The sequence below is a fragment of the Equus caballus genome, chromosome 7 (genome assembly GCF_041296265.1).
Source record: "Equus caballus isolate H_3958 breed thoroughbred chromosome 7, TB-T2T, whole genome shotgun sequence".
Taxonomy (NCBI): domain Eukaryota; kingdom Metazoa; phylum Chordata; class Mammalia; order Perissodactyla; family Equidae; genus Equus; species Equus caballus.
Genome location: NC_091690.1, coordinates 3,124,416 through 3,152,167, shown reverse-complemented (window position 1 = coordinate 3,152,167; position 27,752 = coordinate 3,124,416). Strand labels below are relative to the sequence as shown.

General features: G+C 58.1%; 1 protein-coding gene and 1 non-coding gene across 6 annotated transcripts; both read right to left on the bottom strand.

Annotated features, from left to right (window-relative positions):
- Nucleotides 1–319: 319 nt before the first annotated feature.
- CHAF1A (chromatin assembly factor 1 subunit A) lies at nucleotides 320–26,985 on the bottom strand. 5 transcript variants are annotated; one of them, XM_070272509.1, is made up of 15 exons: nucleotides 26,676–26,985; nucleotides 23,371–23,421; nucleotides 20,984–21,846; nucleotides 16,122–16,178; nucleotides 14,276–14,505; nucleotides 13,537–13,597; nucleotides 13,072–13,140; nucleotides 10,515–10,741; nucleotides 9,876–10,044; nucleotides 9,620–9,700; nucleotides 9,056–9,148; nucleotides 7,859–8,111; nucleotides 6,586–7,076; nucleotides 1,786–1,882; nucleotides 320–780 (listed from the first exon to the last, which is right to left on the bottom strand). In XM_070272509.1, the coding sequence occupies exons 1-15, from the start codon at nucleotides 26,974–26,976 to the stop codon at nucleotides 680–682; spliced, it is 3,144 nt and encodes a 1,047-aa protein (XP_070128610.1). In that variant the 5' UTR covers nucleotides 26,977–26,985; the 3' UTR covers nucleotides 320–679. The 5 variants fall into 5 exon arrangements, with proteins under 5 accessions (XP_070128610.1, XP_070128611.1, XP_070128612.1 ...); XM_070272510.1 differs by having other exon boundaries at nucleotides 9,620–9,697; nucleotides 26,676–26,878; XM_070272511.1 differs by lacking the exon at nucleotides 26,676–26,985 and adding an exon at nucleotides 26,347–26,647.
- MIR8996 (microRNA mir-8996) lies at nucleotides 330–464 on the bottom strand. The gene has a single exon (NR_128004.1). It is a non-coding gene; the product is annotated as a microRNA mir-8996 (primary transcript).
- Nucleotides 26,986–27,752: the final 767 nt, after the last annotated feature.

Sequence of the window (27,752 nt, the reverse complement as noted above, 5' to 3'; positions counted from 1 at the left end):
CTCCGGCGTCCTTGGCGGGTTCCGCTCCTCAGGTGTGGGCCGGGCCAGTTGGCTCTGGAAGCCAGGACTCAGGTCCTCGCCTCCCCGAGGGGCAGGAGGCGCTGCCCAGCGTCATCACCCGCATCTTGAACCGGGTGGGCGGGAGGCCAAGGACTCCACAGCAAAGAGAGGGGAGAGCACCACAGTGTAACCCTTCATACGGACACCAGCGCGCCCCAGGGGGCGGGGGAGTGGACCCCGGACAGCAACAGCGCAGCACCGAGTGCGGCTGGAGCGCACTCGCAGAAACGACGCGTGTGAAGGACGACAGACACGCGGATCGGGGGAGACAGCAGGTTTATACACATCCACGTCCGGCCCGGCGCCACACCGCAGCACGCGGGACAATTCATCCACAAGCATCTCGTCCGGCGTCCGCTCGGGTCCGCAGGCCAGGCCGGCCGTCCCCGAGCAGGTCCCCGCGGGGCAATAATGCTTTATTAGAGGGCGGGTTGATATGTAGCTCTGGGGGATTTTTACAGAGATCGAGAACTAATCAAGCATCCTATATAAAACTTTCCAAACCTCCGCGGAGGTCTGTGACGCGGGACAAAGTGCTCTTTACATAGGAACCAGGGCTTTCAAGTATCGGAGGGGCGTCGGAGGACCCTAACCAGCCTGCGCACGGCCAGGCGGCTGCTCAGGAGGGGCTAAGCGCGCTGGCGGGCACGGGGCTCGGGCTGCCGTCCAGCCCCACGGGGCCCCCGGCTCCCGAAGTGGTTCCGCACGGGGCCTGGACCTCTGCAAGGCAAGGGGGGGCACTTAGCCGGCTGCAGCCCCAGCCCAGGTGGGCACGCTCCCCACCCCCAGCCGCCCTCAGAGCCTGATCCGGAGCGAGCATCAAGCCCCGGCTTCCCTCACCTCCCTTGGTCCCTGCTTGACACACATGCCTTGCACAGGGCCTCACCGCCTGAGCCCGTCCTTCTGACCCCTGGAATCCCCTGGGCGCCCCTTTCTCCTCCTTCAGGTCCCTGCTCCGCAGTGAGGGCTTTCCCGAGTCCCCTCCCGCCCCGGGTCAGCGCCCCTAGGGTGCAGCTTTTGTAGGAAGCTTCTGGAACAGTGCCAGGACGTGGTCAGCCCCCCACGGCCAGTCTCTTGTAACTGTTACTGCGAGGGCTACCGCAGGTCTGGTGCTGACGTCCACGCGGCAGAACCTTCAGCCCGCCCGCCGCCAGCCCTCGCCGTGGCTGCCCTGGGGCGAGCATGCGTGCCGCCACAGAGGGCGCCAGCCACACCCGGGAACCTGGAGGGGCAGCCCTGATGCTCGCTCACGTGTGGGCTGTGTCCTTCTCGCACCTGTGTGCTTTCAGTGACACTTCTCAGTGAGATTGACCCTTGAGCCCCCAGGGAGGGAGGGGCCCCACAGCAAACAAGAGAAATTGGGGCACCGAGGCCCAGGGGCTGGCCAGGGCACATGCCATCGAGGACTGCCGGGCCTCAGGCTGCCCCTCACCGGTGCCTGAGTCCCCCCAACCTGGAACCTCCCTCTCTGACACGGCCCGTCCACCCTCCACCTCGGCGGCCGCCACCAGTGCCCGTTCTCTGGTTTCCTAAACGTAGCCTTCAGACCGAGCCAGGCCGTCCAGGGCCCGGACTGCGCCCTGCCGCCCCCGAGGCCAGCCTGCCCAGCGCCCTTCCGGGCTTCCGCCTCGACCCCCGTTCTTTACAGAGCAGGCGAGCGGGGGAGGGGGGCGCTCGTCCCTTCTGCCAGTGGAAAGAAAACGGGGGTGCTGGGGCCCTTCTCACCCCCAACGGCCGAGATGTCCACCATCACACAGTCGCCGTCCTCTTCCTCCTCCTCCTCCGTGTCCGCCTGGAAGCCGTCCAGGTCCCCAGCTCCGACCTGAACAGACAAGGGAGCACGGCCGGCGTGAGCGGCAGCGGATGGGGACACGGGACAGTGTGGCCCCGCTGCCACCACTCCTCCTGCTGACCGCCTCTACCTGTTGCTTTTCGTTTTTTTAAAGATTGGTCCTGAACTAACATCTTTTTTGTTCTTTCTCCCCAAAACCCCCACTACACAGTTGTGTATTCTAGTCGTAGTCCTCCTAGCTGTGGCATGTGGCACGCCGCCTCAGCGTGGCCTGATGAGCGGTGCCATGTCCACACCCAGGATCCAAACCGGCCGAGCCCTGGGCCGCCGAAGTGGAGCGCGCGCTTAGTCACTCGGCCCCGGGGCGGCCCCTCTAGCCGTTCGCACAACAAATCTGAGGCGTTTGACAGCCTGTGACCAAAGGAAACCTTGGGGCTTCTCTCCAATGAACGAATTAAATTTCGATCTCTGAAACCTGCCTCCACAGTTACTCACCTTATTCCAAAAATAGTTGGTGCACTGTTCGTGCACTAGAAAGATTCCGGGTTCGCGCTGGGTGTGAAGGAGAACTCACAGAGCACGCCCTGCCCCTGCTCACTGTTTGACAGCAGTGGCTGAGGACGGGGCCCAGCGGCTCAGACCCTCTGCCCGAGGGGGTGCCGCCGCGGCTGCAGAGGCCAGGCTGGTGGGGCTGGAAGGTCCAGACCGAGGACAGCTTCCAGCGAGCTTCCTGGGCTGTCTTCTCCGGGGAGCCGGAGGGGAAGACGGAAGGCGGGAGGTAGGACTGGCTGTACCCATCGCCACCCCCGCGAGCGCGCAGGCGCCCTGTCCGCGGCCACAGAGGCAGCGGAGGCGGCGGAGCCAGCTAGTTTCCACAGGGAGGCCATTTCCCCAAAGGCTTCCGGAATTCATCTGCCGCCTGCAAGAGGGCAGCAGCGTGACAAGGCGGCCGTGCACGCTGGCTCCTGGCCTGGCAGCCGGGTCCCCAGCGCAGCCCAGCAGTTCCTGGTGCCCGGGCTCCACGCCCAGGTGCGCCACTACCACGGGGCGGAGGGGACGCGGAGGGCAACCCCCAACTGGCCGGCAGAACAGCCCAGCTCTGAGTCACGCTGATTCGGGGGGGTGTGCTCTGTTAAGCGGAAGGACCTTTAGAGCCCCTCCAAGTCCCGCGCCCCCAGACAGGAGAGGCAAGTGCAGACAAACGAGGTCCCCTCTGGAGCCACCAGCGCTCAGGGGTCACCATCCACAGCCCTCCAGGCTCGCACAGGCCTCGATGCCTCCCAGGTGCAAGCTGAGCCGGCAGCGCATCCTAACAGGCAAGCTCGTCACCCTGCTGTCCCTCCGCAGTGGGTGGACGCAGAGCGGGAGGACACTCGGCAACGACGTGGGGGGGGGGGGGCTGTCACATCGTGCTTCTGTGACCCTCGTCTCCATCACAGGATACCCTGGACTGAGTGCAAATGGAGCCCCTCCCTGCTTTAAAATTACCCCGAGGCCCACAGTTGAGTTGCCCTGGGCCACACAGATACGTGGTGGCAGAAGTGGCACCTGAACTCAGCCTGTTTGTCCCACGAGCTCCTGACACCTTGTAAACCCACGAGTATTATGACTGGTTCGAACTTGAAAACACTGTAAACTTCTCACAAAGTAAGGCAGCCCAACCCAATTGAAGACATGGGTCCACCCGTGGCGTTGGCCACAAGCATCCCGGGGTCGGGGGCTCAGCCTGCGGCCTTGCCAAGACGCAGGGAAGCACGCCACTGCTCCCGGCCTCTGGCCTCCCTTCCAGAAAGCCGTCCCGGGTCCCCCACTCCGTGCAGGTGCTGTGCAGCAGCAGGCCCGCTCGATGCACACCCCAAAGCGACTCTCCCACCCCCCTCCCAAAACAGAACCGCAATTTTGTGGGGCAGGGGTGCTGGCCAAGGGCTCATTTCCGCAGCCTCTCTTGCAGCTTTGCGCCCAAGCATTCCAGCCAGAAAGAAACAGGCGGGGTCTGCTGGGCAGGGCTTCCCTTTCCAGCCAAATGGGCAGCTTCAGCTGCTGGTCCTGCTGGCTGGAGGGGCAGCAGCCGTTTTGCGACCATGAAGACAAAGGCCACACACTAAGGAAGGAGGGAGTGGGAGATGGGAGGAGCCTGGCCCCTGGACGACGGTGTCATTACAGGGGCTCAGGACTACTTATTGCTGGAGACAAAGCCTGTGGTTTACCCTGTGACTGGGGCTGTGACCTGTGGCCCAACACAATCCTAGGGCACCAAGTGCGGTCAAGCAGGTGCCCCCACGAGCCCTCGCAGGAGCAGCAGCAAGGCCGAAGCCCACAGAGCTGGCCCAGAACCAGGTGCTCAGGCTTCCCTTCCTGTGACGTGGCCCAGGCTGTGTCCCGGCCCCTCACCTGGGATCCTGAGAGGGACTTTTAAAATGCAGACGAGGTCCAGCACGCCCACAACCTGGACGGTCTGTCCCGCCCTCGGGGTGATGCTTCTGCCAGAGCAGTTTTAGACCTGCAGACACAGTGGCTAAGCCGTGAGGTGGGCCCAGGGTGCAGCTCGCTCACAGGGTGGCCATCGCTGAGTCCCCCACACACTGAGCCTCTATAAGGCGCCCGCCTGTGGACGGGGAGCAGAGGCCACTCGGGCTGTCCATGCGTGTGTCATGGGGAAGCCTGTTCACTGAGCCCCGGGCACACACCTTCTCCCGGGAGCCCTCGCTTTCCTGGTGGCTCAGAAGATGAGGAAGTATCTTACCACCACGGAAGCATAGGGAGCCCCGTGAAGCGCCCAGCACAGGGCCTCGCATGTGAGGACACATGCACTGGGCTAGAACCCGTGGACGGACACGGCTGTGAACACGAACGAGGACGGCCACCCTGAGGGCAAGAGCACCGCAGAGCTCAGGGACACAGCTGCGCCCCTCCCACGAGACTGTGCAGGACCCCACATTCACCCCAACGAAAGCCCCCCGGGCTCAGAGGGTGAGAGGGGCCCCGGGGGGCTGAGGGGGGAGAGGCCGCGGACGCTGCCTGGACAAGGAAACAAATCGGGGTGTCTTCCGGCCTGAGCCATTTTCAAACTGGGCCTCACACTGGTCTCCACCGGAGCAGCCTGACCCGGGGCGCCCCACCCCATTCGGTAACGCTGTCGGCCACGAAAGGGCTCTGTTGCTTGAGCACACACAGCTAGCGGAGCCCCTCATGCTCGCCGAGGCCCAGGGAGGGGGTGTCAGTGGGTTTGGGGCCCTGACTCCCAACCCCATGGGCTCCCCTCCGTGCCAGGTTGTCACCCCAGGCCAGGCGGAGCTGGCCACACAGCCTGGCACAGACACAGGCTCTGGAAGGGACCGGGGACAGTCGATGTGACAACACTGGGCCACTCTGCTGTCTCCTCTGCCGTGGCAGTGTGAGAAGGAAGTCTGCAACGCAGCCAAGGCCTCATCCGCCTGCGGGAGGCAGGGAGACCAGGCACCCCTCTAGGAGCGACTGAGGGCCCCCACCCTGACGGCCGCTTCGTTTCTCAGCTGCACAGGACGGACGTCAGAAGCGGTGGGCAGGGGCTGGGGGCTGCTCTCCCTCCCTCTCCGTCACCATCTCCATCCCCCTAGCCACAGCGCCCTCCTGAAGAGGCCAGCGGACGTGAGCGGGAGGCCCAGCTCTTCCGACGCTTCAGCTCATCCTCCTCGCAAACCATCAGCTCATCCTCCTCGCAAACCGAGTCTCTCAAAGTCTGTAGCTCCGTGGGGGGCCTGCTCAAAGCGGGGCCGCGTGCTCACCCCCCCACACGTTTGCAGTAAGAGGCGGCGCAGGAACAGCAGCCCCCCGACGCTCACACTCCAGCACGGCGAACCGCACGGCTCACACACTGGCAGAGGCCCCCGCGGCTGGGCCGCCCCGAGCACGACACCGCGCTGGGGCCCACGGAGCACAGTGGCCCCAGGAGCCCGCTCACCCGTGCACACGCCCTCGGCTCCCACCCGCTCCCCTCCGCTCCGGTCGGTTTGCAATCATGCAGCACTTGGCCTGACGCACTCCTGCCCGTGTCTCCCATTAGATAGTGTTTTGCTCGTGACCGCGTCACAAGGCCTAGCGGGGTCCCTGGGGCAGAATACGTGCTTAATGGCTGTGTTGAATGAATGCAGAAACAAACAAATAAATAAGAAGTAAAAACTCAGTGCCTGGAACGTCATTCAGTGCTAAAAAGAAACGAGCCGCCAGGAGGCCATGGAAAGACATGGGGAACCTTAAATGCACGTTGCTCCGTGAAAGAAGCCGATCTGTGTGATTCCCACCACAGGACGTTCTGGAAAAGGCGAAGCTATGGAGACAGTAAATAGATGGTGGCTGCCAGGGGTGACGGGGAAGGCGGGCGGAGGGCGGAGCCCAGAGCACGTTTAGGGCAGTGAAACTAGCCTGTGACATTGACGGCCGATGTCGTTCTACATCTGTCCAAACCCACAGAAGGTACCACACCGAGAGTGACCCCTACCCACAGCCTTGAGGGGAGCGCGACGGGTCCGTGTAGGTTCCTTGGCTGTGCCAGATGCGCCCTCTGCTGGGGATGCTGGGAGTAGGGAGGCTGAGTGTGTTGGGACGACGGGGCACCTGGGAAATCTCCGCATCGCCCCCTCAACTTTGGACCAGTTTCTGGCCCCGGTTCCGCTGTGAATCTAACACTGCTCTAAAGCACGCCCTCCGTGGAGCACCGGGAGGCCGCTGCGGGCGCTCCCGGCCGCGCCGCTCACCTGCCCGTCGTGCCTGCGCTTCTTCATGAACTGGGTGATGCACATGCTGCCCGCCGACTTCCGCTTCAGCGACACGGACGTCCCCTGCACGGGCCCCGTGGGCGGGATGCTGCCACTGTCCTCCCTGGTGGCCGAGGGCACCATGGTGATGTAACTCCACTGGCACGGGACGGGCAGGTGCTCCTGGTCAAAGCTCTTGAGGACCTGCGGGTGGACGTACCAGCACATCCTGAAATCAGGCCTCTTCTCGTACACCGAGTTCTCAGAAATAAGCCGCTTGAGCCTGGCCTTGGAGGGGACGGTGGCATCCTCGCCGGCGGTGGGGGTCTGCGGGCGGGAGGAGCCGGGGCTCGGGGGGCTGGCGGAGCTGCTCTCAGGGCTGCCAGCGTCCTTGCTGAGCAGCCCCCGGCGGCAACACTCCTGGAACTCTCGGATGATCACTTTGCTCCCATTCACGTTCCCGTGCAGCAACGGCAGCAGCTGCGCCAAGACTGGGGAGAAGGGGACAGGGTGCGTGTGAGACACGGAACAAACATGGCACATGGTCTCCCAATCTGTCACCAAGGTTGACAGACACAGCTGGCTTTGGGGTGACTTTTTTTCTTGCTGAGGAAGACTGGCCCTGAGCTCACATCCGTGCCCATCTTCCTCTATTTTACATGTGGGACGCTGCCACAGCATGGCTTGACAAGCAGTGTGCAGGTCCACACCCAGGATCCAAACTGGGGAACCCGGGCCACTGAAGAGGAGCACATGAACTTAACCACTATGCCACCACGCTGGCCCCTGGGGTGGCCTTTACAGGGCAGATTTAAGACACAAGAACCAGCTCCAGAAGATTCTGAGAAGCCCAAGCCTCACATGGCGGCATTCGTGTGGATTAACTGCCGCGCCTCACTCTATGGGCCTACTTTTCCTGAGTAACGGGCATGGTGCTCGCGCGGAGTCACGGGTCCTCCCGGGCTTGGAGAGCAGGGCGGCACAGCACTCACGGCGTGTGGCTCGGGTCCCCGCGGGGAGACAGGCATCACGGCGTGTGGCTCGGGTCCCCGCGGGGAGACAGGCATCACGGCGTGTGACTCGGGTCCCCGCGGGGAGACAGGTAGAGTGAAGCAGCTGCCTCGCACGGCTCTCGTGAGCATCAGAGAGCAAACAGATGTGCTCGGCAAGCGCTGGCTTTTGCTCTTTGTCGAAAGAACTAAATTTTCGAGCCGGTCGCCTACCCTGCTCCCCGGGCCCCGGCGCCCCTCCAGCCCTGCCCGCCCGCACTCACTCTGCTGGTCTCTCTTCTCCCTCCTGGAGGCCTTGGGCGCCTGCTCCTCCTCGGAGGGCGCGGCCTCCAGCAGGCACGCCGTGAACTGCCGCAGCAGCTTCAGGTCGGCGCCGCCGTCGCGCTCGCTGGCCCAGACGCAGCCGACCTTCAGGGGCTGGAGCACGCGGAAGCGCTTCCCCTTGGCCAGGAACTCGTCCCACTCCTTGGCCTTCAGCTTCTGCCGGACCTTGTGGTTCTCGGGGTCGGCACACTCCTTGCAGGACAGGAGCAGACGCTTACTCGGGGTCCCCGCTCCCCTCTGCCCGGGTGCCCCGGTCCCCACCCCAGGACGGTGAGGAAGGGACCGAACTATTCCAGTGGGGCCAGTGTGGAAACCACGCCTGCAGGGCCCCCGCCACGTCCAGGCCATCCCGCCTCTCGTCACGGGCTGTCAAGTCACCAGCCCCCAATCGCACGCCCAGTTCCGCACGGGGCCGGGCCGCCTCCACGCTGAACCCGATCCCGCTCAGTGACAGGGCTGCTGCGGTGCGACGAGACACGCCTACCCCGTTGGTGGGAAACGTGCAAGGCACCCACGCCCCGCAGCTCTGGCTAAGACACGCCCGTTCCCCGGGCGGGGTGTGTTTTTCTCTGTTCCTCTGCCACCCAAACACTGCAACCCGACAGGCCTCCGGGACCCCAGAAACGGCTCATCCCAAAGTTCCCCCATCTGGAAGAATTTAGAAAGCTGGCGGCGGGGGCTTAACTCAGAGGGGCGTAGGGGAACCTGCCGGAGAGGTGGGAAAGTTCTAGACTGCATTTTGAGTGGCAGTTTTGCAAATGTAGTCAATTGTCCAAAGTCATCACACTCGATAATTAAGATCTGTGTTTTGTTCTATGTTAATTATACTTAAGCTAAAAGATGCGAAAAGAAAGTTCGTGTCCTGACCCACAAACCACGGCCACCCTCTGAGCAGGGTTTCTTCTCACCCTCTCCCCTCACTTGGAATTTTCTCGTACCCCCTTCCCACACAGGCAAAATTCCAGCCCAGGTTCAAGCAGCCCCACCAATGACGATGACTGCATGAGAAGCGAGGCATGTGTGGCATCGGCTGCGGGCAGAGGACCCGCCATCACTGTCCCAGGTCAGCAGCCACCGCGGTCCGGCCCCCAACTGAGCTCTTTTCTGAGCCGGTCACCCCCTCGCCCACCCCTCACCTCGGTTACTCCTTCGTCCTCGGACAGGTACCCATGGGGCACAAAAAAACCATCGTCTTCATCTTCATCCTCTCCCACTTCATCATCATCATCCTCAGAAAGGGGAAAAGAAGGATGTTCATAATATGTGGAAACAATATACGCTTCATTTAAAATTTTCATCTGTGGTCATCTAAGGGAGAAAAAGCCATCTACAGCTTTGAGTGTGGTTCCTGTGGACACCGTGAGGACCAGGAGAATCCCCATTCGTTAACCCCACTAGATTACAGTTGGGGGTGGAGGGCAGACAGAAAACGAGGAAGTGAAGCCGCCCAGGTGGAAGGCCAGAGGGAGCGGTGGGGACTGAGGAGAACCAGGCGTGGGCGCCCCGTCTAAAAGGATCATCCACCACTGCCAGTGACACCAGATGAGGTTCTCCAAGAGAAACAGGAAACCCGGATGGTAAACGCGGGCTGCAGCGTCCGGACAGCACCGCAGGTCAGACCCAGGCTGCCTGTGCTGAGCCCCGCCCAGGGCACGCTGGGGCCTTTGGCCGACACCGGAGTGGTCCCCGCCCGTGCTCACCCCTTCACTGTGGGAGAGGGATTCGCCCGGCTCCTCCTCCTCCCACTCGTCATCGCTGTCCACCTCGTAGTCCAGGAGCTTCTGGGGAAATACAGGCGCGGGGCGTTATGGTCGCTTCCCAGCGTTGGCAAGAAAAGGCGGGGCAGAGGAGCTGGAATACTTACGGAGTCCGAGACCAGCGTAAAAGAAGGCAAACGAGAAGGGAACCCGGAAGGGCAGGCGCCGGGCCCATCGGCGCGTCTGCCCACACGCTCACCCTGTCCTGGGCCCAGGGGTCCCTCGGATGGATGACCGCCGTCTTCTTGTTCCACGTCCCCCAGTACGCTGGCCGGTGGTTCTCGGAGAACTGCAGGAGCTTCATCCTGCCGAACTGCTTCCTGTCAGGCACGCCGTCCACTTTGCCGCTCTCCACGATCACCACGTCACTGAGAGGGGAGGACGCACAGTCCGAACGCGCCCGCGACGCGCTCCCCCACGCCCAGCCTTCCGGAGGACCCGGCCACAGCGTGTGACAAAGACGGGCGACATTCAGCAGCACCTGCTCCGGAAGAAGCTAAGGAGCCTTTACTCCCGGGACGGAGCGAGGAGGAGGGAGACAGGTGCCCCAGGGCATGAGGGGAGCGAGCACAGCAGCAAGAACCGGGAGATGCCCTTCCAGGAGGGGCCAGCAGGAAGATCCCCGCCGGGAGAGAGCCGGAGGCCGCCGGCCGGGCTGTCCTCCAGAGCAGCGCCCTTCGGCAAAGCCGCGCCGAGACACTCCGGAGGCCCCGGGAAGCCAGCAGAGAGTTCCAGTGGAGCACTGGAGTCCGGGCCCAGGGAAGGAGGCGCTGGCCCAAGGCCCCAAGGAGCGAGCCCCCAGGGCTCGAGCTGCCCTGGCCTCCCCCACGGCACTCACCTGTTAACGATGCCCGTGCTGCGGGTGGAAACCACAGTGGGCCCCGACCTGAGGGGCCGCCGGCCTTTCAGATCTTTCAGGAAGGAGAACTCGCTGCTCTGCCGCTGGAGCAGCTGGTCCAGCTGCTCACAGAGGTCTTGGTCAAAGGCGGTCCGACACCGAGGGGCGAGGACCATGTGCTCTTTAATTTCAAAAGGGGCAAACTTGCCGCAGGAGCCGGCCAGGGTCTGGAACGGAGAGGAGAGAGATGGCACACCAGCCAGCAGGGCGGGGAGGCCGCGGGACGTGGCAGCCGCTTTCAGATTCGTCCGGGTTGGTGCGTCAGAGGAGCCACACAAACAGCTGTATGATGCCATTTACCCAGGTTTCGGGAAAAGGCAAAGCTAGGGGGCCAGAGATGACAACAGCAGCTGCCAGAGGCTGGGCGTGGAAGGAGGGGACAACTACAAGAGAGCCCACTGGGATGATGAAAAGACTCTAGATCTGATCACAATGGCGGTCGTGGGGCCCCGTGTATTGTCAAAACTCATTGAATGGTATTCCTGAAAATAGTGAATTTTACTGTAAAATTATACCTCCATAAACCTGGCTTTTTTTTTTTCCTAGATAAAAAGACGATAAGGCCTGAGATCCAGGGAAGGAAACAGAGACCCAGGAGAGTGACCTGCTTACCCGGAGCCACCCCATGACAATGCAACATTACGACACGGCTGACTCCAACACCGAAGCCAGACAGGAACCCAGAACATCACTGTCTATTTCCTAAGAACCACCCACTGCAAATTCTGGTTTACAGAATGGATGGGATTTCTCTTCCCGGAGCTCCTCCACCAGCTTTAACGTCTGTGTCTAGGGGTCCGAAACCTGGAGCACGTGAGCGCGACATGGGAGGCAGGGGGAGAAGCCACGTCTATGAAATCTGCATGTGAAAGCCAACGTCACTGGCCTCATCACTGGCTGTACGAGGTCGTCCGCGGAACTGCTGGAAATCCCGATGCCCAGACCAGGCCTGTGGGATTTCTGGGGATAAGATCCAGGCTCCAGTGTTCTTTAAAGCTCCCGGGTGATTCCAACACGGAGCCAAGGCCAAGAAGCAGCAGAGTTCTCCTGCCTAAGAAAGGGGTGCTGGGGACATTGGGATCCACAGGAGGAAAAAGTGAGGGCATGCCCCATACCATGAGCCCAAAGCGTCCCAGCAAAGGAACACAACATGAAAAATAAGACTTAAGCTAAAAAACACCCCGCAAAAACTGGAAAAAAATCAGAATGTATCTATAACCATAGGATATGCAAGGCTTTCCAACCAAAAGCCAATTGCCGTGAAAGAATAAAAAGGTTGACGTTAAAACAAAAAATTTCTGGGCAACAAAAGACCCCATAAACAAAGTTAAAAGGTGGGGAACAGGCTGAGAAGAAATATTTGTAGTGTCTATCACCAAAAATGCAAGTCCAGGCGACATAAAGAAGTCCTAGAGATCCGGGGGGAGGGGGGAGCCAATCCTGTGGAAAACTGGGTGAAAAACAGGAATTGGCAAGTCACGGAAGGAGAAAGAAGATGGCAAACACACTTGGAAAGCTGGTGAACTGTACCAGAGGCCAAGGACAGACGTTCAGTAGGACAAGGACATGACTTTTTTTACCCATCAGGTCGGCAAATCGGAAAGAGAACTCGTCACACGCAGAGCTGGCAGCTGGCGGGAGAGCACATCTGCACGAGTGGCGGGGACCATGCCCCCGAGTTTCCCCTGGGAGGGCCCCGGGACAGTAACCGCTACGATTTTGAGGATGTGCGTGTCCTTGACCAGCAGCAAGCCCCCTGGCAGGTGGCCCCCTGGAGGAAGGGCGTGCGCCCTGCTGAGGGGGTCAACAGGGAATGGATGTATGAAGTGACACCATCCCCGTCACAAAATGTCCCGCAGCAATGGAAAACAATGAGGGAGATCGAAGTGGGCCGACATGGCAAGAATCCAAGATACAGCAAGTACACCGAGCAGTAACGTCGATCCAGAACACTCCTGATTCATATGTGTACCAATACATAAATATACACGGGGCTGTAAGCACACAGAGAAAGATCTGGAAGGACACCCTGCGTCGGAGGAGACAGGTGACCTCTGGAGCCGGGAGGGAGGGGAAGGAGGTGTGGGGTCTCGAGGAGCAGAGGCTGGTTCAGCGGGTGACGGAGGCCGGCGGGGAAGGGAATTCTGCAGAGCGCCACCCCGTGGCTTTCTGGCTCAGGGAGGCTGCCACCCGGAGCGGAGGCTCCCCGGGGGAAAGGCCCCAGTCTCCGTCCCTCCCTTTCCCACACACCTCCTAACACAAAACTGCTCGTGAGGCCACCTCTCAACACCTGGCAGTTTTAGCAAATGTGCCACTTTCCGCTTCTTCAGGGACAGCGACAATGACAAAATATGGAGCCTCCGGAAACAGAAGCTGCTGTGCAGGCGGAGGCCCCTTGACGAACGGGCAGCCAGCTGGTTGGAAGCCAGCCCTCTGCTCCTCAGAAGGAAGGGCCAACCAACAGCAGAAGTGAAGCCAGGGGAAGCCAGCCGCTCACCTTGGGGGCCTGTGGAGTCTTTGGTTTCTGGAAGAACCTCGTGATTTCGGCCTTCTCTGCTTTAATGCGCTGCAAGTGAAGAGAAGATGAGGAGGACGCAGGAATGGAGAGAGACCACGTGGGTTTAAAGCGTGCAAAGGCCCCCAAGTGAAGCCCAAAAATTTTTCAGGGGAAAGCATTATTTTGATCTTAGCTCTCAAAACCCATTGACCTGCAACCGGGCACCAGCCAATTGCAAAGTGCCAGATGCTCTTGTGGGCAGAAGGACCGAAAGGCACGTGACAGGCCAGCACGAGAACAAGGACAAGAACCTATTTACACACGCACGCCAGTCCCTGTGGGGCCACACGGCTTCCCACGACCTGGGGAACACCGGGCAGCAATTAAGCAAAAATCCCCTTTCCGCCGTCTCTAGGACCGTTGTCGAACAGGCCAGAACGTGGAGGCTCGGGGACAACGTTCTACCTTTTCTTCTTCTCTCAACCGTTTCTCCTCTTCCTTTTTCCTCTTCTCCTCCAGCTTCGCCCTGCGAGACACACAACTCCATGTCAGCCGACCAGCCCTTGATGCGCAAGGACCAAGCCTGCGTTCCTGGTGAGACCCGCACGCTGGGGGCTGAAGAAGTGTCCCCGGAGACACACGGGCCGGGAGGGTGGGGGCGGGGAGTGGGGAGCACAACAGAACAGAGGCTTCCTCTCCTCCCTTCCAGCAGGGGCTCAGTGTACGCCCCTCGCGGAGGACACAGGAGGCGTGGAAGGGGAGCCGGCTGCCCCATGCAGGGGACACAGGGAGGCGTGGAAGGGGAGCCGGCTGCCCCATGCAGGGGACACAGGGAGGCGTGGAAGGGGAGCCGGCTGCCCCATGCAGGGGACACAGGGAGGCGTGGAAGGGGAGCCGGCTGCCCCATGCAGGGGACGCAGGGAGGCGTGGAAGGGGAGCCGGCTGCCCCATGCAGGGGACGCAGGGAGGCGTGGAAGGGGAGCCGGCTGCCCCATGCAGGGGACGCAGGGAGGCGTGGAAGGGGAGCCGGCTGCCCCATGCAGGGGACACAGGGAGGCGTGGAAGGGGAGCCGGCTGCCCCATGCAGGGGATGCAGGGAGGCGTGGAAGGGGAGCCGGCTGCCTCATGTGGAGGACACAGGGAGGCGTGGAGGGGGAGCCGGCCGCCCCGTGCAGGGGACGCGGGAGGAGGGTGGGGCACTCACTCCAGCGCCTCCTGCCGCTCCTTGCGCCGCTCCTCCTTGAGCCGCTGCTTCTCCGCCTTCTGCTTCTCGTCCTTCTCCCTCCTCTCGCGCCTCTCCTTCTCCTTCAGCTCCCTCTCCTCCTCTCTCCTCTTCCTCGCTTCTTCCTTGGCCCGCTTGGCCTCCTCTCTCAGCTTCTCCTTCTCCTCTCTCTCGGCCTGCAGCTTCAGCTGCTTGCCCAGCCGCTCCTGATCCTGCACCGAGACAGCGCACAGCTGCGGCCACGGAGCTGCGGGGAGGGCGGCCTGCGCGCCCGTCCGCATCCTCTGAGCCATCACACTGCCTTCTGTCGTGCACAAAGGACAATCAGCTCCTTCTCTGGGCCTCGTGGGCAATTCAAAATAAGGTTCATTTAAAATACCGCCTTTCGACGTGGGGTGAAGTTTATTTTTTACTGAATAAAAAACGATTACATAAGTCCCTCTGGGCTGCCTAGGCAGGGGGCCCGCGGTGGCGTCTGAGCTGCATTTATCTACTCAGAAAGCCGTGGCAAAATAAAGACAGAAGCCCCTGCAGGTTTTCCCTCGCTACCTTTAGACCAGAGGCACTTCTCTTCCGGCCCCCCAGGACCATACCCGATGACAGGCTTTACTTTATTTCTTTTGAAATAGAAGCCTGGGATGAGGCAAGGACAGGGACCCTGATGAGCGAGTCTTAAAGCAGGAGGGGACAGATGAGAACACATAAGAAAGAGCAAAAAGAAAACATCTTTAAGCCATTTCTCAGGATGGGAAAAGAAGATGCGACAGTCAGAAAGGACACAGAGGCTCTATTCCGATGGGAGCATCTTGTCGTTACCGCGGGAAGAAACAGCTAGCTCCTTTTCTAGTCTTTGAGGAGGGAACGTCCCTTTATTACATCGGTTCCTCATTCCAGAGCAGTGGCACGCGGCCTGGGACCCTGAGTCATTCTGTCACGGTGAGTTCATGTTAAACAGTTCACCTGCCCAACAGAAGGGCTGGCCAGCTTCTGACACAGCTCAGGGTCATTGTCAAGGGCTGTTCCCGCCAAGGATGGGCTTCCCACCTGTCAAGAGCCCGACAGCTCAGCTTTCTGAGGGCGTGTGACTGTGCCCTCGTCCCCAGAGAATACTCCCCCCTCGCCCTCAGGAACCCTTGGTCGATGGCACAAAAGCCCCGGTGGCATGCCCTCAGACAGGTCTAACATTCGCATCTTGCCAATTGTCCTCCGCACCCGCCTCTGACACCAGGACACTTACAGAGGTGCCTGGTCTGGGCGAGCATCAAGCCCAGCAGCGTAACGTGGGGTGGGAGGGGAGTCTCTCTGCCCACTGCTAAAGAGGAGGACGGGGGCTGGGAACCATGGGAAACCACATCTCTTCCTTCTCAGTCCCCTCCCCACCCTCACCGGCCTGTGCCCAGCTCTGAAGTTCCAACGAAGAAAGAGAGAAACTCTAGAAAACAGAGTCAAAGGCTTAGCAGAGAAGCACTGAGCAATCGTGAGCCATGGGGTGTGAGGGCCGCCAGCAGGTTACAGCGCGGGGGAGGGGCTTCCACCCCTGCCAGGAGACTGGGACCAGGGCGAGGGCAATTTTAAGCCACAACGGGTGCCCAACTATTAAGATAATAATAATAACAATGGCTTAGAAAGGCTACGTGCCAAACCTTAGGACTGAGCAAAGCCAAAGCGATGCGATCCACAAAGCCCAGTTATGTAAAATGAAGCCAACGGTGGTGAGAACCAGAGGGGAGAGGTGTGCCCCGGGCCAGAGCGCATGCGAGGGGCTCTGCTCACTATTCAGTGCACAGAGCACAGTGGGTGAGTGTCTGTTTCAGGGGAAATCTCTTACTCTTTGCAGTCTCATCCTGTTCTTCTCGGCAGAACCTTTGACCAATTTCTTAGTTATCTGAAATGAAAGACGTCATCTTTAAACATGCGCGGTTTTTAACCACTTTAACCCGTTTACTGTCCCGCACAGTCCAGGGGGAAAGGGAGGAGGGAAGAGGGACTCACACTTCAAAAACCGTTTTGCACAATGAGAAAAATGGAAAGCTGTCCAGGAGACCAGTTTCCACCCACAGAACCAAAATGTCGCAGTCCCACAACCCCAGTGAACGAGGGCAGGCGAGCATCTGGGGATAGCGGGCAGATGGGGGAGGCAGACGACACTGCGTGGTGGGATCGGTGGCCAACTAGAGAGGACCCGCCCTGCCAAAGGGGACGGAACTCTTGCAGGCATGCAGCCCGGCACGGCCGATTTTCCCAAGAACCCGCTAGAGGGATTTTTACATGAATTTTGTAGGTAACGTTTAAAAGGCAACACCATGTGGATCAAATAAGACGCGTCTACAGACTGGATTCCGGGGGCCACAATTTGCGCTCTCTGCCTGGCACAGCTCTGCTTTCCACGACGCGGAGGTCAACCAGACTAGCGGAACGGTCTGGTCCACAGCCCTAGATTCTAGAGCACAGCACGCTCCAGCGCCCTGCTTCACACGGAGTGTGGGCTCGCAGGGCCCACCAGACACATGGTTGGACTCGCTCCCACGCTGGCTGATGGTCCCAGGCAGGACTACGAGCCAGGAGCGCAGAAGCGGGCCTGAGCTCTCTCCGGAGCAGGGAATCCTCATAGCCCACCACCAGAAGACTGGAGAACCACGGAGAGAGTTCGGGCCCGAAGAAAGAAGCGCCAGGAGAGGCAGCCAAAGCTGAGACTGAAGTCGAGCTGAAGACGCGAAGGCCCATTGCTCTTGGAACGGTCTGCTGTCTCGACAAAACTGTAGCAGCTATTTCTCCACCTGGGGAAACCTCGGCCCTAAGACTTCTCACGAATAAAAGCGACAGATGAAAGAACTTAGGACAGCAATCCTGCTTGGCACGCCTTTCTGGACTAAGCCTTCCTGTAGGAAAGGAGAGGGCCGAGCACAGGCATAAGAAGCCACGTGCTGGGAGGAGCTCGAAGGCCCCCGAGAGCACGCTGGGGCTCCCCGTCTCCACGGAGCAGCGCCAACAGCGCTGCCAGCTCTGAGGGCAGTCTCCCCAAGCGCGTAAGCAAGAGCACGTGGCTCTCCAGGGTCCGCTCCCCCTGCCACGCCAGCGGCTCCACCCCCACAGGAGAGGATCTCACAGAATTCATAAGGCGCCTCACTGTCACTGTCCTTTGTGTTCAAAGATCCTAGTGCTGAACGTGACCCCAGACTGCGGCAAACCCATTTACTTAGTCTCGCCCGCACTTGTGGAAACTCAGCTGCAGAATCAGTGCCTTTTAGAACGCCTCCCCTTTGCTGCGAGTCCAGGAATTACGGGGGTGACACGACTACCAGGAGCCAGCTTAATGGCATCCAACAACCAGAGCAATCGTGACAATTTCAAACCAGTATCTTGATTCCTTCACTGGAGATTCAGGTGGACCTTACTGGTCTCCAATAATTGTAACTCTTGACATTTGGCCCAAGTTCTTATGGAACTCTCTCGCAAAATACAGGCCATACCTGTTACCTATCTGGAACTCAGCTGCCGAAAAGCAGACCCGGGATCCCAGAAGGCAGCGGAAGCGCGCCACCAACCGCCCCGCCGTCAAGGCGGATGGAAGGACGCCCGGCACTGAAACTCCCGCACGCTGTTCGGGGATCCCGGAGCCCGCTTATCTGATTTCCTCCACAAGGCACGTGATTTGCAAGCCCGGCGCAGAGAAGCAGCAGTGAAAGGTGAGGAGACGAGGCTACACGCAGGCCGGCAGCAGCCCAAGACCCGACAGCCGAGGGGAGAAGGCAGAGGGAAGAGACAGAAATCCAGCGGCCGGGCCACACTGCAGCGCCAGCGGGCACAGCTCAACGCGCCTTCCCATGGGCCCGCGAGTCTGCGAGACCACGGCCTGGGCACGGCAGGGGGACGCTCGTTACAACTATCGTGGGTCAAGGCCGAGAATCAGAGACAACAGAAACACTGCACAGACCCACAGCACAGGCGTGTACACAGCAGTTAAAGACACCCACCTTCCAACGCCAAAGTAGGAAATATCTGACACCCGGCCAAGGAAAAGAAACGTATTCACAGCGTATGGCTGTACAGAAAACAAGACTGTGTTCCTAAGGGCTCTCTCACATCCACGCCACACGGGGAAATATAAGATGACAGTAATGACAATCTGGGGGAGAGAAAAGAGCCAAAGGGGGCTGCAATGCCAAAGGGGGCTGCAATGTTGCAATGCTTTTTTTTTTAAAACATGGAGCATTTAAGATTTGTATAAATTAGATTGTACGGGAAAAAGTTCCAGCGACCTGGGCTCGTTTGTACAGAGGCAGGACAAGATGCCAGGGACACCGCTGTATCAACATTATCATCTACTGGGGCCAGCCCAGTGGCGCAGCAGTTAAGTTTGTGTGGTCTGCTTTGAGGCCCGGGGTATGCCAGTTTGGATCCTGGCGTGGACCTACACATTGCTCATTGAGCCATGCTGAGGCGGTGTCCCACATATCAAATAGAGGAAGCTGGGCACGCATGTCAGCTCAGGGACAATCTTCCTCAGCAAAAAGAGGAGCATTGGCAGTGGATGTTAGCTCAGGGCCAATCTTCCTCAAAAAAAAAAAAAAAGTATCATCTATGGAATGATAATCTGGAATCATCGATAAAGCAGGGGAAATGACTCATCTAAGTGCAAACAAACGGGAGAAACAGTTCCAGCCCAAATGGGAGAAAGCTCTAATGCTGAAGAGCAACTCCTTGGCCAGTGAAAAGACCCTGGATCATCTAAAAGAGGTGTTCCTAAATTATCCCTGGGAACACTTGAAAACAAACAAACAGGGGCCAGCCCGGGGGCGCAGTGGTTAAACTCACGCTCTCCGCTTTGGCGGCCCGGGGTTGGCAGGTTTGGATCCTAGCCGTGGACCTAGCACCGCTTGTCAAGCCCCGCTGGGCGGCATCCCAGATGGAACAGAGGAAGATTGGCCCTGAGCTAACATCCATGCCAATCTTCCTCACCAAAAAACAAAAAACAACAGAAACAAAGCTCTCTCAGGGGACTACATCGGACTCCCTGGGACGGGACAGCAAGAGCTGTGCCTTAACAAGCTCCCTGGAAGGAAAAAAAAAAACCCCCAAAAAAACACAAACACACAAAACAGAGGCCGAGTGAGCGCCTAGGGGTTCCAAACGCAGCGAGTGCATGGTACCAACAGAACCCAACAGAAACCGCACATTACATGGTAACATGAAACCACCTGTAAGCTTGCGACGAGCTCCTGCCTAGACTCTGGAGAGGAGGAAGAGGTGGAGAGGGAAAATGGAGAAAAAGCACCGTCCCCAGGCACAGGGTCAGGAGAAACTGGGCCCACGGCAGGGAGAGGTGCTAGGTACCAACTGTGAAACTAACAGGCCAAGAACAAGCCAGAGTCCAGGCTCCCGAGGGGCAAGGACATAAACTAGAAGGCCGTGCGCGTGTGGCCGGAGGTGGCCTGTGTCCAGCCAGGCCCTCGGAGGATCATTTCACCCAGGCCTGTGGGGTCGCCCGACTGCAGGCGGCTCTCACTCCCCGCGGTGGGTGACGGGGGCAAATTTCTGCCGCAGGCTCTGGGCTGGTCTGAAGCCCTCGCCCCTTGCAGCATCAATTCTTTGCAAAGCTGTGTGACAACACTGCCTTCGAGAGCATTTCAAAACTCGGAGCCCGTGTTCAGAGTAAGACCTGGCTTCTCAGATGCAGCACTTGGTTCCCGTGCTTGGCGGTTTTCCGGCCCCCCGGGCCAGTGGACAAGAAGTACAACTTCTCATGACAACGCCCAACTATGGGGCTCCCCACTTCTCAGGCGTGCCGACGGGCATAAAAACACTAACTTAAAAAAGGTAACTCTACTCTTGATTGGCACTTTGTGAACCTAAAGAGGAAGCCATTTTTTCTGTTGTCTAATCTCGGGAGGTAAAAGACATGGAATCATCTAGAAAAGTAACTGGTCGCTTAGTGATGGAATTTCAGAAAGCGATCAAGGTTGGTGGTTTATGGTCAAATTAAGCAGGTACAGCAGACTGAAGGAGCCACCCCAGGATCCAAACTAAAGAACACCATTAAACACGCAGTGGGACTCTTGACTGATGTCTCTCAGTGGTACCCACAAGGCCTTAAGGATGGGTGAGAACAGAGACGTTCGTCACTGCTGATCGGAAACCAGCAACAGAAACACACATTTCCAAAGTCATCCTTCTGGGGTCCCTAAAAATGGTGCCAGCTTTCTCCTTTTGTTCTTGTCGCTCTGGGTGAGCTTTTTAAGATGGGTGGCCATGCTGACCAGAGCTGACGCTACAGAATTCCCCATTTTATTCTTCCTGTCGTCTCGGGGTCTCTCCGCCGATGCTTACTGCCTTTTTACCACCAACACCCCTAGTCTGTGTTGGAACAGGCAGAAGGCAGGCAGGGGCCTGAAGCTACAGCCCAACACGAGGGGTTACGGCTGCCTGCTCACACTCGTCGTTCACTCAAACGCCTCAGGCTCCCAGAATGGCGTCCAGACGCTGGTGAGTGCCCGGGCCCCTGGCACGTCGCAGTGACACCCACTGAACACCCCCCAGTGGTGTTTGATTTGGGAGAGAATCCTGCATTGGAAGTCACAAGACCTCGTTTGTGGTCCCACCCCGTCGGCCACCAGCCCCGTGGGTGACACGGGTCCCCGGGTGAAGAGCGAGGGGACGGAACTAGAAGGGCTCTGAATTGGACATACTCACTCTGTGGATCGGCGTGCAGGCGGGGAAGGGACTGGCACGGCCGCACTGCTTTTCGGGAGCGGACTGCCCCTCGGGGGAGCTGGTGGCAGAGCAAGAGCTCAGAGAGGAATGGCTGAGGACAGAGTCTTCTTCGGGGCTGGACTCCAGCGCCTCGCCCTCGGAGGGCGCGGCCTGGCTGGGGGGTGTGCGAGGAGGAGACTGGGCACCAGGCGCTTTCGCAGCCAGGATATCCTGTAAGACCACCACGGGCACCTTCCCTCTGAACAGGATGCCCCCGGCTTTGCTCCAACCGTCCTGGTCCTTCTTGGGGCACGTTCTCGGGCCGCCTGGCAGCTTGGGGCAGCTTTGGGGTGAGCCTTTCTGCGCGTCCACCCTGCTCTCTGCGCCCCCTGAGCCAGCACGCTCCTCCTCTGTTTCGCACGGAGTGTCTGCCAGAGTCTCGGGAAACGCCAGCTCATCCTTCGGATGGGCCTTGGCCAGCCCCCTCGCCTGTCCGGCTTCTTCTCTGACCGCATCGACAGGCGCCCCAGAGGGAGAGGCGGCAGCACTTAGTTCACTGTGGGCCACAGTGCTGTCTGTTTGGTCATTCGAGTCCTCCGTCAAATCAATGATGACCGTGGTCTGCTCAATACTGGCTTTGTCTCTACTTAAAAAGTAATCTAAGGGACCCTTCCCATTGACAAGTTTTGGCCTAAAATCTGCATCAGAACCCATGTGACAGTCACTCTCCAAGATGTCCAAAGAGGTTTCTAACTCGGGGATGCGACCTGGCGCAGGGGCAGTCCGACAGCTTCTCGCGTCATCTGAGCCCTCATCGGTTTTCTCCTTTGGGACAAGATTCAGGCGCTTGAATGGCAGGCGAGCTGAAAGGAAGAGAGAAGGAGGCCGTCTCTTTAGTGAAAGTGTGACGAGCGACAATCGATGCTTTAATACTCCGTACACTTGAAAATGATCGACCCTGCAGGCTTGGAGGGGGCGATTTTAAGGCCTAAAGACGGGTTATCTTTTCAATCTGTACCTTTTCAACATGCTAATTAAAAACAAACTGACAAGCTTTCATAGCAGGGAGATATTTCATAGCCAGAATTCTGAAAAAGACGTTTTCTGATCTGTTCAGGATCCAGGTCAAATTCCCTATTTATTTACAATGGGTGGAAATCCTGTTTGAAGATACTGCAACAGGTTCTCAAGAGCAAGAGACACAGACCCACTTGTGGAAAGATCCTCTCTCTGCCCCCAGCATCCCAGGCTGTTAGCTTTTCTTGTCAATCAAACAAGCGTCCCCCCCTTGCTGGCTGGGCTGCCGCCGGCTAGGAGACGCATGGTGAGCCCTCAGGAGAGTGAGCCAAGTCAGACAGGGAACTTGTTAAGGAGCCCACTTTTACTTAAAAGCCAAAACATCGGGTGAACTTTTCACGATGTAATAGACCAAACAAATAAACCCGGCCCGAATCAGTTTATAAACCAATCATGCCCTTGGTTCTACAGTTTGCCCAAACCCTTTAACCTCAGAAGACTCCTGTCCTTGACACGTTTCCCACCAACACCAAGGCTGCTATGAGTTGTCACAGGAGAAGGCAAACTGCTACAGGGGACAGAGGACCAAGTTTTACAAACCAGAAGCCACTGTCTTTTATACAATCCAGCCACTAACCTGGCCTAAGGGTAAATGCAGTCCCCGTTTTACACAAAAAGATTGGGGGCCACTTATCTTCCTGTACAAGAGTGGCTCAACCCGGTGCCCACCAGGGGACATCCAGCAACGTCTGGAGACATTACTGTCATAACTTGGGAGGGGAGGCTGGGGGTGCTGTTAAACTCTCTGCAACATACAGGACAGCGCCCCCGGATGAAAAATTACTGAGTGCCAGCAGTGCTGACGTAGAGAAACTCTATGCAAAGGCAGCCCCCTCTGGATTTGCTCCTGGGAACAGGAGTGTAATGAAACGGGCTTCCCAGCTTCCGACTGGGAGGTGCAACTGTCTCGCTCCCCTCCAGCCCCCGGACGCTTCTGCTGAGGACCCCGATAGATGGCCTCTGCTCAAGGGGAATTAAAAATATAATTGAGGGGCTGGCCCAGTGGCACAGTGGTTAAGTTCGCACATTCTGCTTCGGTGGCCCAGGGTTCGCCGGTTCGGATCCCAGGTGCAGACATGGCACTGCTTGGCACGCCATGCTGTGGTAGGCGTCCCACATATAAAGTAGAGGAAGATGGGCATGGATGTGAGCTCAGGGCCAGTCTTCCTCAGCAAAAAGAGGAGGATTGGCGGCAGATGTTAGCTCAGAGCTAATCTTCCTCAAAAAAGAAAATATATATATATATAATTGAGGGCACAATGAAGGATATAAATTAGGAACCAATATTGAACCCATTCCCAGAAAGTTACCTTGTATTAACTTCTTCACTGGAAAAGCTGGTCTGTCTTTGGAATCCATGGCTGTGGACAGGAGTCGAGGATAAGTTACTCAATATTGGCAATAACGAAGCGGCAAATACATACGCAGCCCCGATCCTGTACAAAGCGGTTGTCCAGCGGGGGGGATTCTTTCACCTGCCCCCACCCCCCCCGCCTCCCCGAGGAACATTTGGCAATGTCTAGGGACTTTCTGGGTTGTCACGACTGGGGGGAGGGTGCTGCTGGCATCTAGTGGGTAGAGGACAGGGTTACTGCTACACAACCTGCGAGGCACAGGATGGCCCCCACGACAGAGAAGCCTCTGGCCCCAAACGTTAAGAGGTTGAGAAATTGTGCCCTGGACACTGTCACTTCTTCTCATCTTATTTTCCTCGAGCACTGATCACTCTGAGACTCATGCTGTTTATTACGTCTCCTCTCCAGCAGAACGCCAGCTCTGCGACAGCAGGGAGACTGGCTCCACGCTGTCCCGGAGCACCTCACCCGGGGCTGGCACATCGCGGGAAGTGAGTGACCACAGGAACGGGAGCAACGAAAAGAGGAATGAGCAAAGCTAGAGGCGAGAGAAAGCCGCGCCTTACCGACTTCACCATGACCACGACCCCAACACTTCCTCCTCCAATGCAACCCCTCCCGCCACCAAATCTGTACAATTCCAATAGGGTTTATTTTCTTTTAAAATAGAGTTTATGAAGGTAGCATTTTGAGCTTGCCAGGCTGGAGCTGAAGTGCTGTCGTCAAGAAATGAGAACGGGGGGAGCCGGCCCGGTGGTGCAGCGGTTAAGCGTGCACGTTCCGCTTCTCGGCGGCCCGGGCTTTGCCAGTTCGGATCCCGGGTGCGGACATGGCACCGCTTGGCAAGCCATGCTGTGGTAGGCGTCGCACATATAAAGTAGAGGAAGATGGGCACAGATGTGAGCTCAGGGCCAGTCTTCCTCAGCAAAAGGAGGAGGATTGGCAGTAGTTAGTTAGCTCAGGGCTAATCTTCCTCAAAAAAAAAAAAAAAAAAAAGGAAATGAGAAGGGAGAATGTTTTTCCTGCACAAAGAAATCTCAAGAAAAGCATCTAATAATATCAAAGCCGATGCAGAAATGACCATAAATAGAACCGAGCCTTTGGATAAATATTTTTAAACGGCTAGAATAAATTTAGAAGCTCACACCTGCTACTTCTGGCTTGGAGAAAATCTAGTTTAGTTATTTTGGGCAATCTGCGTATTTTTTTAAAAAGATACACACAAGTATTTTTTAAAAGCAGATCGAGGCTTTCTAAAAAACTGGGGGCTGGCCCAGTGGCGTAGTGGTTAAGTTTTCATGCTCTGCTTCGGCAGCAGCTGGGGGTTCACAGGTTCGGATCCTGGGCACGGACCTAAACACTACTCATCAAGCCACGATGTGGCAGCATCCCACACACAAAATAGAGAAAGACTGACACAGATGTTAGGTCAGTACCAATCTTCCTCAAGCAAAAAGAGGAAGATTGGCAACACATGTTAGCTCAGGGCCAATCTTCCTCGCCAAATAAAACAAAACAAAACAAAAACCCACGCCAGGGGCTGGCCCCGTGGCAGAGTGGTTAAGTTCGTGCGCTCCGCTGCAGGCGGCCCAGTGTTTCATTGGTTCGAATCCTGGGTGCTCATCAAACCACACTGAGGCAGCATCCCACATGCCACAACTAGAAGGACCCACAATGGAGAATATACAACTATGTACCGGGGGGCTTTGGGGAGAAAAAGGAAAAAATAAAATCTTAAAAAAAAAAAAACCACCCCAAAATTCAATTGTGCATAAATGAAACTGCCCTCCCCCGCTTCCCAGCTTGGAATATAAGAAAGGTACCCAGAAGACTCGCATTTCCTTTCTACCCATTTCAAAAGAATATAGGTCTCAAGTTTTCAGTTATCAAAAACATGGATTTCCTGCCCCACCTTAACTGAAGGATACATAATCTTTAGCCACTTAAATTTATTTTTAGGACAACCACAAGGATCCATTGGCATGGCCCTGAGTCACCAGCTTTGATGCAAGTGGGACAGAAGTGACCTAGGCTGCGAAGCAACCTCAGGTGGACATAAAAAGGGGCTCCATGCAGGGATCCCGACGGTTGGAAGGCGCACACACAACGAACACGCATCGTGTATAAACTCGCCATGCTCTGAGTGCTGAGATACACCCCTCCCCGTGTTATTTGGCATGAAAACATTCGTTCCTTTTATGACAGCACCGTCGCAGCAAGAGGTGCTTTTTAAACATCTTTATTGGGCCAAACGACTGTCCCTGACCATCAGTCCCAACTTCATTTATATGAGTTTTATGCCTCTGTGAAATCCCAAAGTCTGGAAACAATTAGAGCAGCGGCTCTCAACTGGGTGGGGGGAGATTCTGGTCCCCAGGGGTCCCTTGGCAATGCCTGGATATTGGGGCTGTCACAACTGGGGAAGAGGGGGTGCTATGGGGCTCCAAGGGGTGGAGGCCAGGGCACAGGACGGCCCCAAATGCCAATAGTGCTAAGGTCGAGAAACCCTGGACTAGACTAACGGATGTCCCGGCCAACCCTTATTCATTCAACCGACACTTATTTCTCGGCCACCTACTATGTGCCAAGCACCGTGCATGGGCGGGGAGAAAATGGGAGTCGGGCAGGGGAGGGGGGCAATCGGGTCTTCCTTGATTTGCCTTCCACGTTTCGGGGACCGGCGGGGTGCTAGCAAGCCCTCCCCCCCAAGCCACAGGGAGAGGACAGGTCACCCTGCATACCCGGCAGGACCAAGACCCCGGGAGACCCGGCTCCCTGACCATCCCCCCGTCCGGCCTCTTCCTTGGGCCTGCCCGGCCCCGCAGACGCAGCCGCTCGAGTTCCCGAGCCCGTGTGACCCCGGGCCTCAGTTTCCCCACTCGGCCAGAGGGCCGCTGCAGGGTCCAACTCGCTCAGGAGCCCCAAACGCACCCAGTAACCTGCCGAGCCGGCCCCTTCGCCTCCCCGGGCCTCAGTTTCCCCTCCCGGCCGCTCCGACCCGTCACGGCACAGGGCCCTGGAAGGACGAACTGACGCAAAAGCGCCGGAAAGAAATGGTCGCGGCCGCAACAATAACGTCAAGGAGCGCGCCCTCCGCGCCGCAAGGCCCTTCCTCGGGATTGGACGGCCCCACGGACCGAACGCCCGGCGCCGAGGAGCGGGCCCGGGGCCCGGGGCCCGGAGGCCCGTCCGCCCCCGACCTCCGCCTCGGCCCGCACAGGCCGCGCGCCCCCTTCCCCCGGCCGCGGGCCCGAACCGACCTGCCGCCGCTGCCCTGGCGCCCGGCGCCGCGCACTCCGGCTCCTCCAGCATCGCTCCGGCGGCGGCTCGAGCTCCCCTCAGGCGGCGGAGGCGCGGGCTCCGTTCCGGCGGCCGCTGCTGCTCGCCCTCCCGCCCGCGCCGCTGCTGCCGCGGCCGCCGCGCTCGTATTTGGCGGGAACCGCGGCGACCCCCGCAGCCCGTGCGCTGATTGGGCGAGGCCGCGTCACGTGACGGCCCGCCTCGGGAACAGGCCAGCGCCGGGAGCATCCTCGCGAGAGCCGAGGCTTCCATTCCTCCCATGGCTCCCCTATTGATATTCCCGCGGAGGGAGGGGGCTTCCTCTCGGCGGCCTGTCATTGGCCGAGAGGAGGCGCCCTGCGATTGGGGGTGGGAGGTGTCAAGCTGAGAGCTCGACACTGTGATTGGCTGAGCGCGTGGGATAGGTCGGTAGGAGGAGGGAGGACCAGGCTCTTACGTCACGATGAGGCGTTTTACGTAGGGCGACGGGTGACAACCTGAAGCTGCGATTTCGAGGAAGCCTGAAGTTGTGAGTTTATCCGAATTGGACATCGGCTGAATACAACAACAGCAATTAAAATTACAAATTGCTTTTTATATGGCAATACAAATAAACTCTGGGCAGCGCTTCAGAAGCGTTACATAAACAGTAAATAGAATCAGGGGGAATGCATGAAATGGATGTTTCTGATCTAGTCCTTAGGATTTTTGCACACGCTGTTTCCGTGCCTGGAAAACTCTCCGCAGCTCTTTTCCTGGCTAATTTCTACCTAACTTTCAGATCTTGGATCGACATCTCAGAGAAGCCTTTCCTCCCCTACCCCCAACAAAATGAAGTTCATACAACGCTGTTCTTTTTCTTGAATCAGTTACAACTTAGGTTTATTTACTACCGTATTATTTGTTTCATGAATTAGTTACTGTTTTTGTCATTAGCTCCATGAAGGGAGGAGTCATTCATCAGTATATGTCTAGGACCTATTCGTGACTGATACATTAGTAGATGCTCCATAAATATTTGAGTGATTGCATAAGTATCATTTGACTGGACTTTGTGA